This window comes from Elgaria multicarinata, chromosome 2, assembly GCF_023053635.1.
Source record: "Elgaria multicarinata webbii isolate HBS135686 ecotype San Diego chromosome 2, rElgMul1.1.pri, whole genome shotgun sequence".
NCBI lineage: Eukaryota > Metazoa > Chordata > Lepidosauria > Squamata > Anguidae > Elgaria > Elgaria multicarinata.
In genome coordinates, this window is record NC_086172.1 from 101,458,301 (window position 1) to 101,475,633 (window position 17,333).

General features: G+C 41.5%; 1 protein-coding gene across 1 annotated transcript in view; it reads right to left on the bottom strand.

The window, feature by feature from the left end:
* Nucleotides 1-17,333, bottom strand: part of KIAA1549L (KIAA1549 like) — a 190,479-nt gene that overhangs the window by 22,369 nt on the left and 150,777 nt on the right. Inside the window, exons 16-17 of the mRNA XM_063117318.1 lie at nucleotides 9,642-9,771; nucleotides 2,293-2,643 (exon numbers count right to left, since the gene is read on the bottom strand). Of these exons, the coding sequence (XP_062973388.1) occupies nucleotides 2,293-2,643; nucleotides 9,642-9,771 (481 nt within the window). The remainder of the gene's footprint in view (nucleotides 1-2,292; nucleotides 2,644-9,641; nucleotides 9,772-17,333) is intronic.

Below are 17,333 nucleotides of genomic sequence, written 5' to 3' on the forward strand. Positions count from 1 at the left end.
CATCCCACAACACAAGTAACTGTATTCCTGGTGTCATGTGGGAAATTTCTGACACGACCATTATAGGTTCTTCTTTTTTGTTGTTGTAAGGTGCTCTGAATGATGGAGAAGGGGAGTGCAAATATTTAAAATAAATAAAATCTCCTCAGTCCCAAGTCTGTACTTTAACCACAAGACCATGTACCTTTGAAAACATATTAGGGTCTAGCTGGGATATGACACTTAGATATATCCCATGCACAGATTTGGCCTACCTAAACTCATAGTGTAGATTCAGCATGAGCCATTTTGTATTTGGGCTCTTAAACTGGAATGTCATATTTTAAATCCAGTAATTTTGCCACTAGGAACATCTCGGAAGTCTTGGGTGAGTTCTACACCAAGCCGGATATAACACTTTGAAAGCAATTTGAAAACAGTATATGGAGTGTGTCCTGGGCTCCAACAGCTGTCAATACCGTTATAAACCATTATACAGCAGTAGTGTAGATCCTGCCTTGGTCTCTCTTCTTTAATTTTAGATTATCAAACTCTAGGCCTGTTTTCAGAAGCCAGGACAGTGACAAAAAGTAATTGCCAATATTGTCACATTATCTACACATTATGTTCTTACTGAATACATTCACACTTCAAAATATGTGTGGTGCACACTCCCCATAAACAATCCACAGACTTTCTGACTATGATTTGTTTAACATGAAGTGTGAACCAGGAACTCTGGCTTATCTCTCCCCAGAAAGCCAGAGTTATAAGCCATGGTGGGCATATTCGGATGACGCATTAACCAACCCTGCCCTCATAGGCCACTCCACAGATGACTATTTGCATGTCGCACTTGGGTGACATGCTAATAAATCATCCGTGGAGTAGGCTATTCTTCTCTCCGTCCCTTCCACCCTCCCCACTGAATGGCAGTGCTGGTTCCCTCTTACCATATTGGGCTGCTGCCATTCTGTGGGGAGGAGCAGAGACGGAGGGGGAGAGAAGCTCCCCAGCCTTCCTGTTGCTGCAGTGGCACCCATGGCACCCCCAGTGCGTGACCCTTGATGAACACTGGTTCAGGCTGCAGTGGCTGCAGAGGGACATGCACGGCTCCAGTAACAAGGAGGTGGGGGACCCTCCACCGGGAAAGGACATGGCGCGATTTCATTTCATGACAGGGGATGAGATTGCGCCACATTGCTGGCTCCTTGCCCATTTGTTTTGACGCCGAGACCAGACAGAGCTGTCAGATCTTTCCAGCCTTGGCATTGAAACTAATGGGATAGGATGCCATGCGGAGGGCTACCATACCCAGTCCAGGTATGGTATTCATCCGCAGTGTGTCAAACCCCATTAGTTTCGAGGCTGAGGGCAGGGAGAGCTGAGGTTAACCGCTCCCTCCACCTTCAGCGTCAAAACTAATGGGGAATGGAGAATGGAAACACTCACTTCTCCTGCCCCCTGTCCTCCATTCACTGCAAAGTGCTGGCGGTGGCAACGGGGGATGCAAGGAGCTCCTGTCATCCTGAAGCAGTGGCAGGAGCTCCTTGCATCCCCAATTGCCAGCACTTCCCCTCCATGGGACAGCATGTGCTTGTCCTGGGAAGCACGTGGAGAGCTACGGATCGCAGTGCCCCACCAAAGGACGACATAATTGGTGGCTCCCAAATGCTTCCTAGACAGGATTATTTCCCCTGTGTATAGAGCCCCACTGGGCAAGAGTGGGAGGGGTTTCTGCCACTCTTGCCTCATGACTCTGCAGGCAGGGGAAATAATCCACAGAGCCCGACAGATGACACGATAATCGACGGTTGTGCAGATAATCAATTCTGCACAGCACTGATTATTGGAGTTGGTTATTTTTAGAAAATAACCAACTGTGGGGTGGTTTTGCCCCACAGACAACACAATAGTCAATGGTGGACTATTTAGTTCCCTGATGCAATAAACAAACCATAGACAAAAGGTCTACAGTTTGTTTAACCACTCCCACTTGCAGTAAGAGTGATTGAATAGCATGCACCAGCATACTGATTCATTCACACTAAGCCAGAATTCTGGCTGATTGTGACTTGCCAACACAGCCATTACGAAATGCTGTTTCGAAATCCAAGTTCACCTTTACTCTGAGTAAACATATCCATGAAGTTTTATTTGGGAAAGCCAACTTTGGTGATTCATCTCAAACTAATATGTAACCCAACACAGCCTAGCATAATCCTAGAATCATGATATGAAATATACTATAAAATGGTGAAAAGAGAGTAGCCTGAACAGTTCTTTGTATATCACATATAAGTGGGGACTTACAGGTCTTGGTAAACTGTATTGATACACTTCAGGTCTATAGGTAGGTACCCACTGTATTCCCCCTCTGGGTCGAGACATGGTACCAGGAGCACTGGTCACTACTTCAGAATATGGCAAGTGCTGTGTAGAACTGTAAGCATCTTGTTGCCTGCTCTGTCCTCCATGGCCTGCTGAAGCCAAACTAAAGGCTTCTTCCAGTAACATGTGCATCTGCTGTCTGACTTCATCAATGGATGGCTGAGAACTCAGAGTTGATGTCTCTGAATGGCCTTTTGCTTGATGGGCTCTGGTATAATTTCGGGGTTCATTGACCCGGTCAACATTTGTTTCTTCTATCATTTCAGGTTCAGTCTGTTGGATAAAGTAAGAGTATTTAATGGAGACTCTTCTACAAACTTCTAACGCAAAAATATTTTTCCAGCCAAAATCGTGTTCCCTTGTATGTTCTTATAATCAAGCCTGGAACATTAATATCTGACACATCGTTTTTACTTACTGCTTCAATTCTTACTGCTTCAATTCTGCTTACAGTTTTACTTAGGTGCATCACAAGCAGAGAAAATATAAACTAATACGTTTAGGTTAATAATAATTAGTCTAATATTAAGAGTAATAACTAAGCATCCATTTTCTAATGAAATGCACTGAAAATAGGGTGTCTGCCATTTGAGTGAATTATTAGCTGTTTAACAATTACAGAATTGCTACATAAGGAATTACATTAGGTATGTTACAAATATATTGGGAAGAAGCCAATGGTGCACTACCGCTAGCACTATTGATGTTGTGCTGGGAGAAACCAGAGCTTGCTAGTGCAACAACTTTCCTGGGAAAGCCATTACACTAGCAAGTGCCATTGATGTTGCACAAGCATTGGCTTTTGCTAGTGCTGTTGGTTTCTGCTAATGCTGTTGACAATGTCAATAGCACTAGTGGTAGTGCACCATTGGACCATCTCCATGGTAAGAATTCCCAATTTATATACATAAGCCGAATAAACACTGAATGTAGGTCTGTCACAAGTTTTAAATCAGGGTGCTCACAGTTAAGCCCATGTAGCTATCTATACTACTAAACTATGGGCCCATTCAGATGACACTGAGGGCTCTGTGGTTAGCACTAACCACAAGCCATACACTCGCACACGACATCGTGGCTTAGCGCGTGGCTTAGCGGAATATGATCATTATGATTGTTAGCTGCCTTGGGTGCCATTTTCTTGATGGAAAGGTGGGGGCATAAATGGAATAAATAAATAAATGTAACAAATAAATACATTATTTGACGTATGTTTAAGTCAGTCAAATTATACCTAGTATCTCATTAACCTGGATCTGCAAGAATTTGTTTATTTATACTACAGTATTGGACTAAGACCACTGAGACCTGGATTCATATCACTGTTCATCCATAAAAGATCACTGGATGATCTTTGGCCAGTCAATACAATGGCACACAAACCTGTATAACAGCCTAATTTTTAAAAGCATATAGTGAGGAAAAAGGCAGTCGTGAGTGACAACAGAAAAGCCAGCTCTATCCAACATGTAACCATTTAAAAGCACTTTGCTAAATAGCCATATTTTTTTACCTGCAAAACCTACTGCATATTTCAAAGCAGCAGGTTTAAAAGCAGTTTTTAAACAGATTGTTCCTTTAAATTTCTGCTGAAGTGTAGCAAAATATAATACTGGTTACATGGCATATTATGATTTACGTGTTCTGACAGGTACTGTCAAAACACGGACAATCCTTTCACAAATGTACTCCTGTGAATATCTTTTGATATTTCACAGTTTCCTTTATCCTGTCAAACGCCACGGCAAAGGAGTAACTATACTTCAATGGACAGCTAGGTTATTTATTACATCATAAGCATTACAATCTCCACCCCATATTTGGAGTATCCCAGATAGCTCAATGAAAACTGTAAGTCAATGTGAAAAAGAAAAATGTTAAGTCAATGTGAAAAAGGCAAATTCCATGTTAGGGACTGAATATAAAACAACTCGTGCTAAAGACTCTGGCTGGCACTGTTGGAAAGGACTAGATGGGCCCGTTGGGCAGTATCCAACACTCCCCATGCGCTAGCAGGAGCCACCACTAGTGCAATGGGAAGTTAATGGGTCCTGTGGCAAGTGGAATTGAAACGCTCATTTCCAGAACAACAGATCAGCGGAACTCACACAAAGGAGCGCCACTGATCTGTCTCTTCAGGAAATGAATGTTTCTGCTAATTTCTGGGGCTGCTGTTGATGTCGTGCTTGTGGTGGGTTCCGCAAGTGCAACAGAAACAGCAAGAGCGCAGTAGCAGTGTTGGATACTGCCCCTTGGTTTGATCCAGCCATCCTTATCAATGAAAACATTCCCCATATCGAGAAGCAATGTGCTCTTATTTTTTCAAGGTTATTCCTTACTTCTGAACTTTAGCCTTCCTGAGATGACACTGGGACGGGACCAAGGGACAGAAAACTATATATTAGAACTGTCTTAAAATTATTCCATGCTATGCCTATTCATTCATTATTGTCAAAGGCTCATTTACACAGTTAAATCAGGGGTATGTTCCAACTCTCATCAGTCCCTCCCAGTCAGGGTTTATAGGAGGTCGTAGTCCACAACACAGGAGAGCACAAGTTTGCCTTCGCCTGGTCTATTGAGTGGAACATAGCCATGCCTTGATGCCTACCTTTGCTCCTGACATAGCTCCCAAATTATTGTATTATTATGTACATTGATGGTGCTATATAAATAAATAATAATAATAATAATATTCTGTAAGTTGAAAGAAAGGACAAGCAGAAGACTTGACCATAATGCTGAAGTTTATATGCCCCTGGAGTTTCCTCTACTAAAGCAGGATACTTAATGGACTTTTAAAAATCTCATGGTATCATTTGACAGATATTAATTAATTAATATACAATTTGCCTTTTGGCCCATATTGGGCCCCAAGGATGATTTACAATTAAAACTTAGCACAGCTTGAAAGCTCTAAAATTTTTAAAATTGTAAAAAATATATTTTATTTAAAATATATGTTAAAATTTGAAAACATCACCAACAGCTGAATTAAGAGCAGGAAAGAATCTTAAAAACAGAATGTGGAGCTAATACACGGAGAGAGCAATCCAATGGTCCCTACGTATCTCCTATTCCACACCCATAGACTATGCTGTGAGCATGGAGAAAGGGACCCAAACATGGGTCATCTCTCTCCCTTCCCCCACTTCCTCCCAGCCTCCACAAAAAGCTTCTTTTACGAGGTTGCAACTGCAACCTCGTAAGAGAAGTTGGAGAGTGAGAAAAGGGGAGGTGATAGTGGGGAGACAGGGGAGAGGAGAGGAGAAGAGAAGACCTGGATATGCATAATCCTATGGCCTCTCCAGTTCCCTACTCACCACTGAAAGGTAAGTCAATTCAATGTCATCAGAGAGGTGGAGGGCTCTGAACTCAGAGTTCACGCTCTATCAGGAGCACTGTCCATAGGATTGTGCTCTTAAAACTGAACAAAGAAGGGGCAGCGATGAAACAGTACAGCAGACGTCCCCTCCTATCCTTTGCACACATGCCAGGGGAGGAGGGAGGCACTTAGAGACACTCTGGCCTTAGCGAGACCTACCTGAAAGTCCAGGGGAGAGGAGGAGAGACCTCATGTTGTGAATAACGCAAGATCTCACCCCCGTTTATGCGTAAGGCACGATGACCTCAGGAAGAGAGGCGCCGCGCACGTCATTTTTTATTTTTAAAGAGACGGGAGCGCAGGAGCACTCAAGCAACTCACAGTGAGTGTTTTTTTAAAAAAAAAATGATTTCCCCTGCTCCCCCCACCCTACCCCCAATGGGCACAATGCTCCAGAGGAGCGCTGCGCCCCGTGCGCGGCTCCCGGCTCTGCACGAGTAATCACGCAGAGCCGGGTAAACCCATGGAAACGGGCCACACGCTCCGCGGTCTCAGGCTCAGCCCAAGACCGCGGGAAAAGTGGGCCCAAAGGGTAGGGCTGTATCCCAGGGCAAGGGAGGGATGATCCCTCCCTGATCCTGGGATCCCCTATGCATCTTGTGGACGCACAGGGACGATCCCGGGTATCACCCCGGGATATAGCCTGCTCTAGCTAAGGCCTCTATGTCTTTTGAAATTGGTAAGACTTGCTTCTGAGTAACCATACATTATTAGCCCAACACTAAAGCCTTAGCATCGCATTCTCAACCAACAGAAGTGCCCCATTCTTAATGAGGAGGATCCTGCACCCAAGCATTGGATTACACACTTTTACAAAAGAAAGAATGTGGGTGGAAGCTTTATTGCTGTGGGACGGAAATGATGCAGGGGATAGATTAGCTTTCCCTTTGCTTTCAGCACTTGGCTGGGGGGGAGGGGGATCTCCCTTAACTGCAACCAACCACAAGCAGTCAAAAAACAAGTGGCTACCTCCAATATCTTGACAAAACTACATGCCCTAGGCATGGCAAAATAGAAAAGCACTGTTTGGGGCTCAAGTGCTTTCCCAACTTTTAAAGATGTTTTTTAAATTGGTAATGCTTTTCTTTCAAGATAAGACTCCCCTGCCTCAAACCTCTCCCTAGACTACATCTTCCTCCCCAGGTATCAACATTAAAACCCATCATAGCTTATTTATTTTATTTATTTATTTATTTATTTATTACATTTTTATACCGCCCAATAGCCAAAGCTCTCTGGGCGGTTCACAAAAATTAAAACCATAATAAAACAACCAACAGGTTAAAACCACAAATACAAAATACAGTATAAAAAGCACAACCAGGATAAAAACATGCAGCAAAATTGATATAAGATTAAAATACAGAGTTAGAACAGTAAAATTTAAATTTAAGTTAAAATTAAGTGTTAAAATACTGAGAGAATAAAAAGGTCTTCAGCTGGCGACGAAAGGAGTAGGCGCCAGGCGGACCTCTCTGGGGAGCTCATTCCACAACCGGGGTGCCACAGCAGAGAAAGCCCTCCTCCTAGTAGCCACCTGCCTCACTTCCTTTGGCAAGGGCTCACGGAGAAGGGCCCCTGTGGATGATCTTAAGCTCCAGGCAGGTACATATGGGAGGAGTCGTTCCTTCAAATAACCTGGCCCCAAACCATTTAGGGCTTTAAATGTCAATACCAGCACTTTGAATCGGGCCCAGACCTGGACTGGCAGCCAATGAAGTTGTAAAAGGACTGGCGGAATGTGATCTCGCCGGCCAGTCCCTGTTAGTAAACGGGCTGCCCTGTTTTATACCAGCTGAAGCTTCCAGACCGTTTTCAAAGGCAGCCCACGTATAACGCATTGCAGTTATCCAAACGAGAGGTTATCAGAGCATGGATAACTATAGCTAGGCTATCTCTGTCCAGATAAGGGCATAGTTGGTATATCAACCTAAGCTGATAAAAGGTGCTCTTTGCCACTGAGTTCACCTGTGCCTCAAGTGACAGTTCTGGATCCAAGAGCACCCCCAAACTACGGACCCGATCCTTTAGGGAGAGTGCAACCCCGTCCAGGACAAGGCAAACATCAGCTCGCCGGACATATGAACCACCCGCTAACAGTACCTCCGTCTTGTCTGGATTGAGTCTCAGTTTGTTAGCCCTCATCCAGTCCATTACCGTGCCCAGGCACTGGTTCAGAACAGTCACTGCCTCACCTGGGTTTGATGAAAAAGAAAGGTAGAGCTGGGTATCATCTGCATATTGATGACACCTCAGTCCACATCTCTGGATAACCTCCCCCAGCGGCTTCATGTATATGTTAAACAGCATAGGGGATAGGATAGAGCCCTGCGGAACCCCATGGCTTAGGAGCCACGGCACAGAGCAATAATCCCCCAGCACCACCTTCTGGAATCGGCCATCCAAGTAGGAGCGGAACCACTGCAACGCAGTACCTCCAACTCCCAGCTCAGACAACCTATCCAGAAGGATACCATGGTCGATGGTATCGAAGGCCGCTGAGAGGTCCAGGAGAATCAACAGGGTCGCACGCCCCCTGTCTCTCTCCCGGGAGAGGTCATCCCACAGGACGACCAAGGCAGTTTCTGTTCCAAAACCAGGCCTGAAACCCAATTGAAATGGATCTAAATAATCCGTTTCATTCAAGAGTGCTGGAGTTGTCCTGCAACCACCTGCTCAAGCACCTTGCCCAGGAAAGGGATATTAGCCACCGGCCTAATAAGCTAATAAGAGCCCAAGCAGTATATAATATTGTGATTCCTAGTCAGACTGGATTGCCCGAGTGGGGTGGGCAAAGGAGGGGAGAACTTTCCTTGAAATATTCCTCCTCCCCACCTGCTTTCCCAGTGCAATGGGGCTCTTCTCCTGCGCCCCTCCTCCTCCCTTCTGATCAACTCTAAGGCTCCATAAGTGGTTCCTTCACACTATGAAGTCAGATCAGGACTCAAGGAATAAACATTCTTTAAAAATCAAATACATGGGATTTTTTTAAAAAAAGAAATTGCGATGGGGGGAGCTTAAACCCTTCACTCACAAAAAGTCATGGTCCCTAAATACACATGTCCAGAGGCAACTCCAACAAAATCCACACACCCCTTCAAATTAGTGCATGGAAATGAGACTCATTCCATGCAATAGAATTTACTTCTGAGTAGACATGCCTTGGATTGAATTGAAAATCAAGCAGCTGCAATGATCAAATGAATAAAAGAACACAGAGAGAGAGAGAGAGAGAGAGAGAGAGAGAGCAAGTTGTTAATTGTAGGATTATTGTCCTGGAAAGGAGAGGAAATTCTCAGTAACATCTCTCACCCGGAGCTTCATTATGCAACGGGGGCCCAATGACCAGTCCAAAATCTATTCAGCTGGCCTGGACTCAATGTTTGGTGATTTATTAAATGGTAACTTTCTTTTCTCAGAATTATGATGGGAAAATAGATATTTTGGATTGCTTATGAGCCTTAACAAGGGATGCTACATCATTGGTCACTGGTACCAATCCCAACTGTTTATACCTTCCTCTGGTAATCAGTGCTATGGTAATCAGAGCTAGCAGCTCTGACCATTGGACCTGGTGCCTCCTTCAGATCAGCTTGGCGCCCATCCTACTCTCCCACCCCTAAAGCCAGCCCTGCTTGCTAACGCTAGCATGGGGAAACCCCAGGCTTTCCATAGCTGGTGCTAGTGCTAGCAAGGGCACCCCTTTCTTTATCTCTGATGAAAGATCATATGTGAATACATGTGTGTGTGTGTGTGTGTTTGTGTGTGTGTGTGCATATATATGCACGCGCAGCCCCTGACACTGCCCAATGTGGCTGCGCCCCTGTTCCAAGGTAACCTATAGCCAGTGAAACTTGCTCAACAAACAGGATTTGCATACACTTACATCATATCCACTGTTGCGGATCCCACGCCTTTGTCTCTCTCGTGTAACTAGAAGATCCATTTCAGTTTCTCCTGGACTAGGACTGTTCAAAGACTGCCTGCTTCGGTAAACAGAGTTCTTCATCTGGTGCCTGCAGAAGAAAAAAATATTTAAAAGTGGGCAAAACAATAGTAGGTCACTCTAATTTTTTTGGTATTTACTGTGTTCTGAGTTGTGAAAAAATATTTTAAATAATCAGGCATGAAATACTTGGAAAGTGACAACTAGAATTCACTAAACAACGAACTCCAAAGAAATACTGAAATGCTTCTACTTTGTGAAGACTTGTGTACAAATCAACCCTTATATCAATCTTCTTCTCTGTTAATTTCCATGGTAATTATAACCCCTGATAATGATGGATTTGCCTGGTGAGTATGAAAATCACCCAAACTGTATGAACAATCTTTCATATAAATTAACTAACCATTCAATTAGGTACCAATCTAATTCAGAATCCCAGCCTACTAGCAACTGCATCACTGGCATAAAGTCTGAATTTCAAATTCTCCCTCAAAGAAAACTTCTTGATCACAAAAAAAATTGAATTGGGAGGTGTTAACAAAATAGTGATGTATAAAATCAGTAAGCAAAAGGACAACAAGATTGTTTTTTCTTCAAGTACTCTGCCTGCCAGGATACCAGACTGTTCATGTCACAATCTCATTGGCTTTCTTTACTATACTGTAATCATAACACAATATTCAATATAGTTAATGCTTTCAAAAATTGCTTCATATGTGTAGTAGGTTTTTGAAAAGGCAGTACTCAATAAGAAATGCCATTCTAATAAATTATGGGAAATCAGTTCCCATAAATGTCACAGGTCTATTTGCTGCTATATAGTTAGTATACATAGTACATAAAGAAAATCAATATGTAGCAGCATTTAATCCAAAGCTCTCCAGTTTACTCCAAGAAAGTCAGGCAAATGGACCCATAAAAGGATAAGATTAATTGACCCATTAATAGAGCTCAAGAAGGTTCAACAGGGAGAAATGAAAGAGGGTGACCATCTCCCATCATGGCTTTGTGTGTAAATGGTTCTAATGCAGGATTGTTTTTGTTAATACTGTATATCATTACAGTAATCTGAAGAATCAAGGTCAATCTTAGCCACATCTCAAATATAGAATATATATAAAAAGAACTATCCTGCGAAAACTGATGGAGGATCTATAAAAGATTCCCATCTTTTTCTGAGATACATATTCTACAAATAAACTGTACTAACAAGGAGACTCATTAAGGGTACAGAATAAGCAAGATATAAAGGAAGGTAAAATCCAAAATGGAAGGCAGTTTCTACTTCTCTTCATAGCTAAAAAGCAGCCCTGCCAACTTGAGGTATCCAGACAAACTAGTCTTGGTGGCTTTGTGGTCTCATTTCCTGATACAATTTTTGGCAGGGAGAGAGCTCTAATGCATCGTCACAAAGCTACTGTTGTTCTTCCTATATGAAGATAGTCTAATTAGTATATTTGCCATCCCTAGTATGCTTGTTCAGTCCCATTTATGTGCCAGAACGAAAGTAAGGGCAGGAGATAGGGACTGGAAGTCGGAGACAGTCTTGCAGATGTTCAACAATGTCTTCATGGGCAGGTTCCAGAAGGTGGTGCTGGGAGACTGCTATTCCACTTGTAGAATAGTATATGGGATGCTGAGATTCCCCTCATCTCTACATGAAGCAACTGGAATTCCCTTTCATTAATATGGTGATGATACCAAATTTTATTTAGCTTGTTGTCATCCTTAACCTTTTTTACCTGGCCAATTTTGTTCATTGATTACAGGATTTTATCACAATATCAATTGTGTGTGTGTATGCATGTGTCATATATAGCGTCTAATTACTTCAAAAATCATTGGCACAAATCTCGCCAACCCAAATTCAGGCCATAGCTAGACCTAAGGTTTATCCCTGGATCATCCAGGGGTCATACCTGTTCATCTAGGTGACACACAGGGGATCCAGTGCTCAGGCAGGGGCGAACCCTGGATGATCCCAGGATAAACCATAGGTCTAGCTGTGGCCTCAGTAATCACAGTGAGTGAAAGAGGATTTTTTTCAGTTCTACTTTAAACTGCCCTCCTTCCCTTAGTCTTCCACCAATCTTCTTGAAATTTTCAGGTTATGTAAAACCAACATTTCTTTCTGGCACATGTAAATTTCAGGAAGATTGGTGAAACATTTTGGATTTTATGAATGTTAGAATGGCACACCCCAAATAGCCCTTTATCATGGAGGAATGTGTTGTTTTCCAGTCAGGCCTTAACTATATATATATATATATATATATATATATATATATATATATACATACACACACACACACACACACACACACACACACACACCTTCTTATTTATAACTTTAAGATGCTTTGGGAACATGTTTGGCCAGAAAATGGGGTAAAATCAAAAAATGTTTCACCAAGTGGATTTCTTTGGATTCAGCTGCCTACAGCAGAGTGCTTTACATCACTTCATAGTAAGGCTTGCAGTGAGTGTTCCTACCTGAATTCCCATCTTTTTTATTGTAGGACTACAAGATAATTTATCTAAGAATTCAGAACCATATATTCTCTTCCATGAAGTATTTATCTGGCTAGAGAAAGCCAGAATATCAAGAGATAACTAGTGCAATTAATCACCCTGTAGCACGTTTCATACAACATTTCCCTCAGAGTTGTAACCATTTCCTATGTGAATTATATGGTACTATGACTTAGTAGCAGGGTAGTGACATGCTTATTACTGCATAATATAAAACTGCACCTGTCTCTCTCTTAAGATGTGAGATCAGGAACACACTTGTCACAATGGAATGAGAAAATGGTGGTATAGATAATTTCCCTTAACCCATTAGTAACATCCTCTCAAATCTGATGGAAACAAACAAGAGGAAATGTTTTTATTGGGTGACTGTTAATTGCTATTGATTCTTGAAACCGAGATCAAGGATCCAGGACCAGGAGGCATAATTTTTTTCCTGCTCCAGACACAAGGTCATAAAGAATTGTATAAGAACCCAAAGGTTGGCATGAGAACCCAAAATAATCGTGTGTGCATGTATCATGTATGTGTTTCTGCTATGCAACATTTGAAGAAGCCCTTCCTATATCTAGGTTTGAGAATGCCAGCTCTATCTTTATATGCAAACTTGATACTTTGTTTTAGTTCTGCTTTTTAGCACCTTTAAATAAGAATTAAAAGATATTGGTCCTGAGTAGTTTGGTGGTGGTGTTTTTAATTTGAACGTCTGTTTCTTACATAACTGGGTCTTGTATAAAACTTTCATAAGAACAACTGATATCAGTGGTGGATAGTATGCATGTGCTTATTGGGTAGGATGGCACTATATTAAAATTGCAGCAATAGCTGTATGTAAAGTATCTCCTTTAAAAGGCCAAGAAAAAGTCAACAACAAAAAGCAGACAAAGATGCACTTCCATTTTAGAGGTATTGAGATGATTAGGGCTTTCAAGTGCAAGTAGAAGTGAGGAAGGCACATACAGTAAAGTGGTATAAAGGTTAATCGGTTGCTTCCATTTGTCAGTTTCCCTACGAATATGAGATAAAGTGAACAGACAAAGAACATAGGGTTGGAGGGCAAAGAAAAATGTTTTATTTTACCAAGGAACACTTGGTAAAAGAAAACATTATTATTATTATTTATTTATATAGCACCATCAATGTACATGGTGCTGTACAGAGTAAAACAGTAAATAGCAAGACTCTGCCGCATAGGCTTACAATCTAATAAAATCCTAGTAAAACAATAAGGAGGGGAAGAGAATGCAAACAGGCACAGGGTAGGGTAAGCAGGCACAGGGTAGGGTAAAACTAACAGTATAAAGTCTGCACAACATCAAGTTTTAAAAGCTTTAGGAAAAAGAAAAGTTTTTAGTTGAGCTTTAAAAGCTGCGATTGAACTTGTAGTTCTCAAATGTTCTGGAAGAGCGTTCCAGGCGTAAGGGGCAACAGAAGAAAATGGACGAAGCTGAGCAAGGGAAGTAGAGGCCCTTGGGCAGGCGAGAAACATGGCATCAGAGGAGCGAAGAGCACGAGTGGGGCAATAGTGTGAGATGAGAGAGGAGAGATAGGAAGGAGCTAGACTGTGAAAAGCTTTGAAGGTTAACAGGAGAAGTTTATATTGGATTCTGAAGTGAATTGGAAGCCAATGAAGAGATTTCAGAAGCGGAGTAACATGGTCAGAGCGGTGAGCCAAGAAGATGATCTTTGCGGCAGAGTGGTGAACAGAAACCAACGGACTGATGTGAGAAGAAGGAAGGCCAGAGAGAAGAAGAATAAACCTGTCCAACACAATACCCAAATTCATTGGAATTTAAACATATTCATATTATTGTAATTCTAACAGAACTTTTAGAAATCAGACTTTCCCCACAAAATGTATTTATTTAAAATATCTATACCAGCCTTCATTTCTAAATTCCAGGGTGGTTTATGACAACTTAGCAATAATACATGAGAAGAATATAATCTTGAGGACATTTTGTCCTACACGATCTAATATAAAACTGACTTAGGTTTATCAGGATTCTTACTTCAAGTCAGTGACCCAAACTACTTTTTGGATTGCTGTAGCTTTGATCTCATGGGTTTTATGTTGTGTGTTTTAAATATTTTGAACATTATATTTTTATTTTCATCTCAATTCGTCAGTCATCTTGATAATGCCTAATGATGTTGAAGATGCAGAAGAGAAGATGCAGAATAGAAATTATGTAAACAATATCCTATAAAGCAGGGTGGGGTGGGGTGGCCGTTTAAAGCACAGGATGCTCTCACCCTGTGTCATGCACATAATTTTACAGGGATAGGGATGTGAGAATCAGCAGAACTTGAGCTTGTCAAAGTTCTCCGAATTCCATCTTGAATCTCATTCCAACTTGAGTCCGTATCAGATTGCAAGCTTTGTTTTTTTCTTTTCACAAGAAAATCCATGTGTATTTTTGTACATATTTTTCAATATGTAAACATCAATTACGCACATCTTTGAAATGTATGCATTCTTCTCCCATTGATTCAATTAAGTTTGTGTGAATTTTTCAAAAGTATGCATTTATTCATGCACATTTTTCAAATGTACACATGCTGTTGAATGCAGATCATGGTGCAACAGCACTCTCCCACCTATGTTCCCCAGCAACTGGTGCACATAGGCTTACTGCTTCGAATACTGGAAGTAGCACATAACCATCAGGGCTAGTAGCCATTGATACCCTTCTCCAGGAATTTATCCAACCTCCTTTTAAAGCCATCCAAATTGGTGGCCGTCACTACATCTTGTGGTAGTGAATTCCATAATTTAACTATGGGCTGTGTGAGGAAGAACTTCCTTTTATTTGTCCGGAATCTCCCACCAATCAGCTTCATGGGGTGACCCCAGATTCTAGTATTTTGAGAGAGGGAGAAAAGGAAAGCCTGCAGCCTTCCTAAGGAGACCAGGTCCTCTGTGGCTACTGGCCTGATTAGAGGACAGACAGGTAGATCCTATATAGGAAGCAGAGTCAAATTGCTCTCAGAGTACACTGTTAAACAGCCCACCAGCAGCACTTTTCATCTCCCTTTTGCAAAGAACTATGAGAGTCAGTGAGGACAAAGCAGCAGCCAGTGCAGGCCTCCCAGCAGGTACAGCAGGATGGGACTGACACCAGCACTACTTTCAGATTATTCAGGCACCCTTGACCTAATTGTAAAACCATGAAGAATCCAGAACAGTTCATATAATGAGTAGGCTTTGTGAGATTGCCAATTAGCTGATTTAAGGAAGACTCACTAATGAGAAGGGAGGTATCAACATTAATAACCAGCACAAGCATAGGTTAGTCAGTGCCAACAGGGAACGGAAGAGCAGGATTTTAAAGCATTGAACATGTGTCAGAGAATACTCAGAGGAATGCACAGGGCTGGGGACTTGGTCCTTGTACAACCCAAATTATTTAGTGCTGACAATTTGTAAATGATTTTAGAGTGCTGTTATACAAAAATATGAATTTGTAAAGGCCTGCCTGAATAATGCATTTTGGTGACTGTTTTATTCCATCAGTTTAATATTCTGTAGTGCCAATGAAAGAAGGAAGAACAAATGTAACTGTGGAGGAAAAAGGAGAAAATATTCAATAAGACTGCTAGCATCATTATTATTTAATCTACCAATGTTGAATACTATTTCAGAAAGAGCAAGTATACAGAGTTTTAAAATCCAACTGGCTGATTAAAATCTGAATGTCAGTGCTAAATAAGCACCACAGGAAATATTCTTTATAACATTTGGAGACCCTTCTATAGAAGGTGTATATGGGGTGGGCGGGGGACAAATTCATTTTCAGCTCCTGTGGACAATTAACTGTTTTTGAATTGCCTTTCACAAAGTTTTCAGTTTGTACTCTGATTACAGAAGGGTCATTTTTACTGCAAGCCTAAAACGACCTCGAACCTGAACGAATCCACTCGTGAGCGTAACCCACTGATTTGATTCAAATGTATTTGTGAGTGAAGCAGTAGAGAAATGGATTTAAAAATGGAAGTTTCTTTCTTGAAAATAACAAAGAAAACATTAAAATGTGTTTTGGAAAACATATTTCATGGTCTCTTTCTACATTGTGCACAAGCAAGCAAAATCCCAGTGTGGATAATAAAATTTACTGGATCAATATTAAAACTTCATGCAAAATATATTTTGAGGATTTCTTACTCCTTTGATACTTTCTAACCTTCCAGTCATGATTCAAGCACTGCATTACATCTGCTGCATAGATTAATATGATTTTTTTTGCCTGCTTCATTTATATTCCTAAGACAGTATATGCTAATAAAAAAGTTACTGTATAATTTAAAAGTTATCTTATCTTTTACTGTGCATATGTAACAATCCCCTCTTCTTCTCCACCGGAGACCTGTGCAAAACCCTAATGCCCCACAGCCCTAGCAATGGCACCAGACACACCAATCAAGAATCTTCATTCTTTGCTGACCTTAATCACCATAGAACTGTGTTTCTCTAAGTGCCTACTCTTTTGCTCATTTAATTCTCTCCAGGCACCAATATGCATAAAAGCTGTTCGCTCTCACCATTCTTTATATTCCAAACATATTCTAATTCTTGAAACCCTGTGCTAGAATTTCTTCCCTTCCTGTTTCAGGCATTGTAGGCCTTCAACAGAGAGCCCTACAGATCAGGCCCTAGCAAACTAATACATACATACTTCTTTATTGCGATCCATAGATCCATGAAAAAAACAAAGAACAAGAATCAAACATGAAATCATACAGTTAGAGCTATTATCAACTTATGTCTAATACATAGAGAGCTCTAATCCTGGCCGCCACTGTAAGAAATTTAGCAACAGCCAAAGTTATTCTTGAGGACTTCTCTTTCAACAGAAACTTAACATAAAATTTGTCTGAACTTCTGGACAGTTTACTCAACAATGGGGTGATCATAAGATGGCGGGCCTGATTATAAAAGCTACAGGACAGAAGGATATGCTCCATCGTCTCCACTTCCATGTTCCTACAGGGGCACCGTCATTCCTGATAGGGGACACCAGCATATCTGCCCTGAAGTAATTCAATAGAATAAACATTGCATCTGGCCTTGGAGAAAGCAATACGATATTTAGCCAC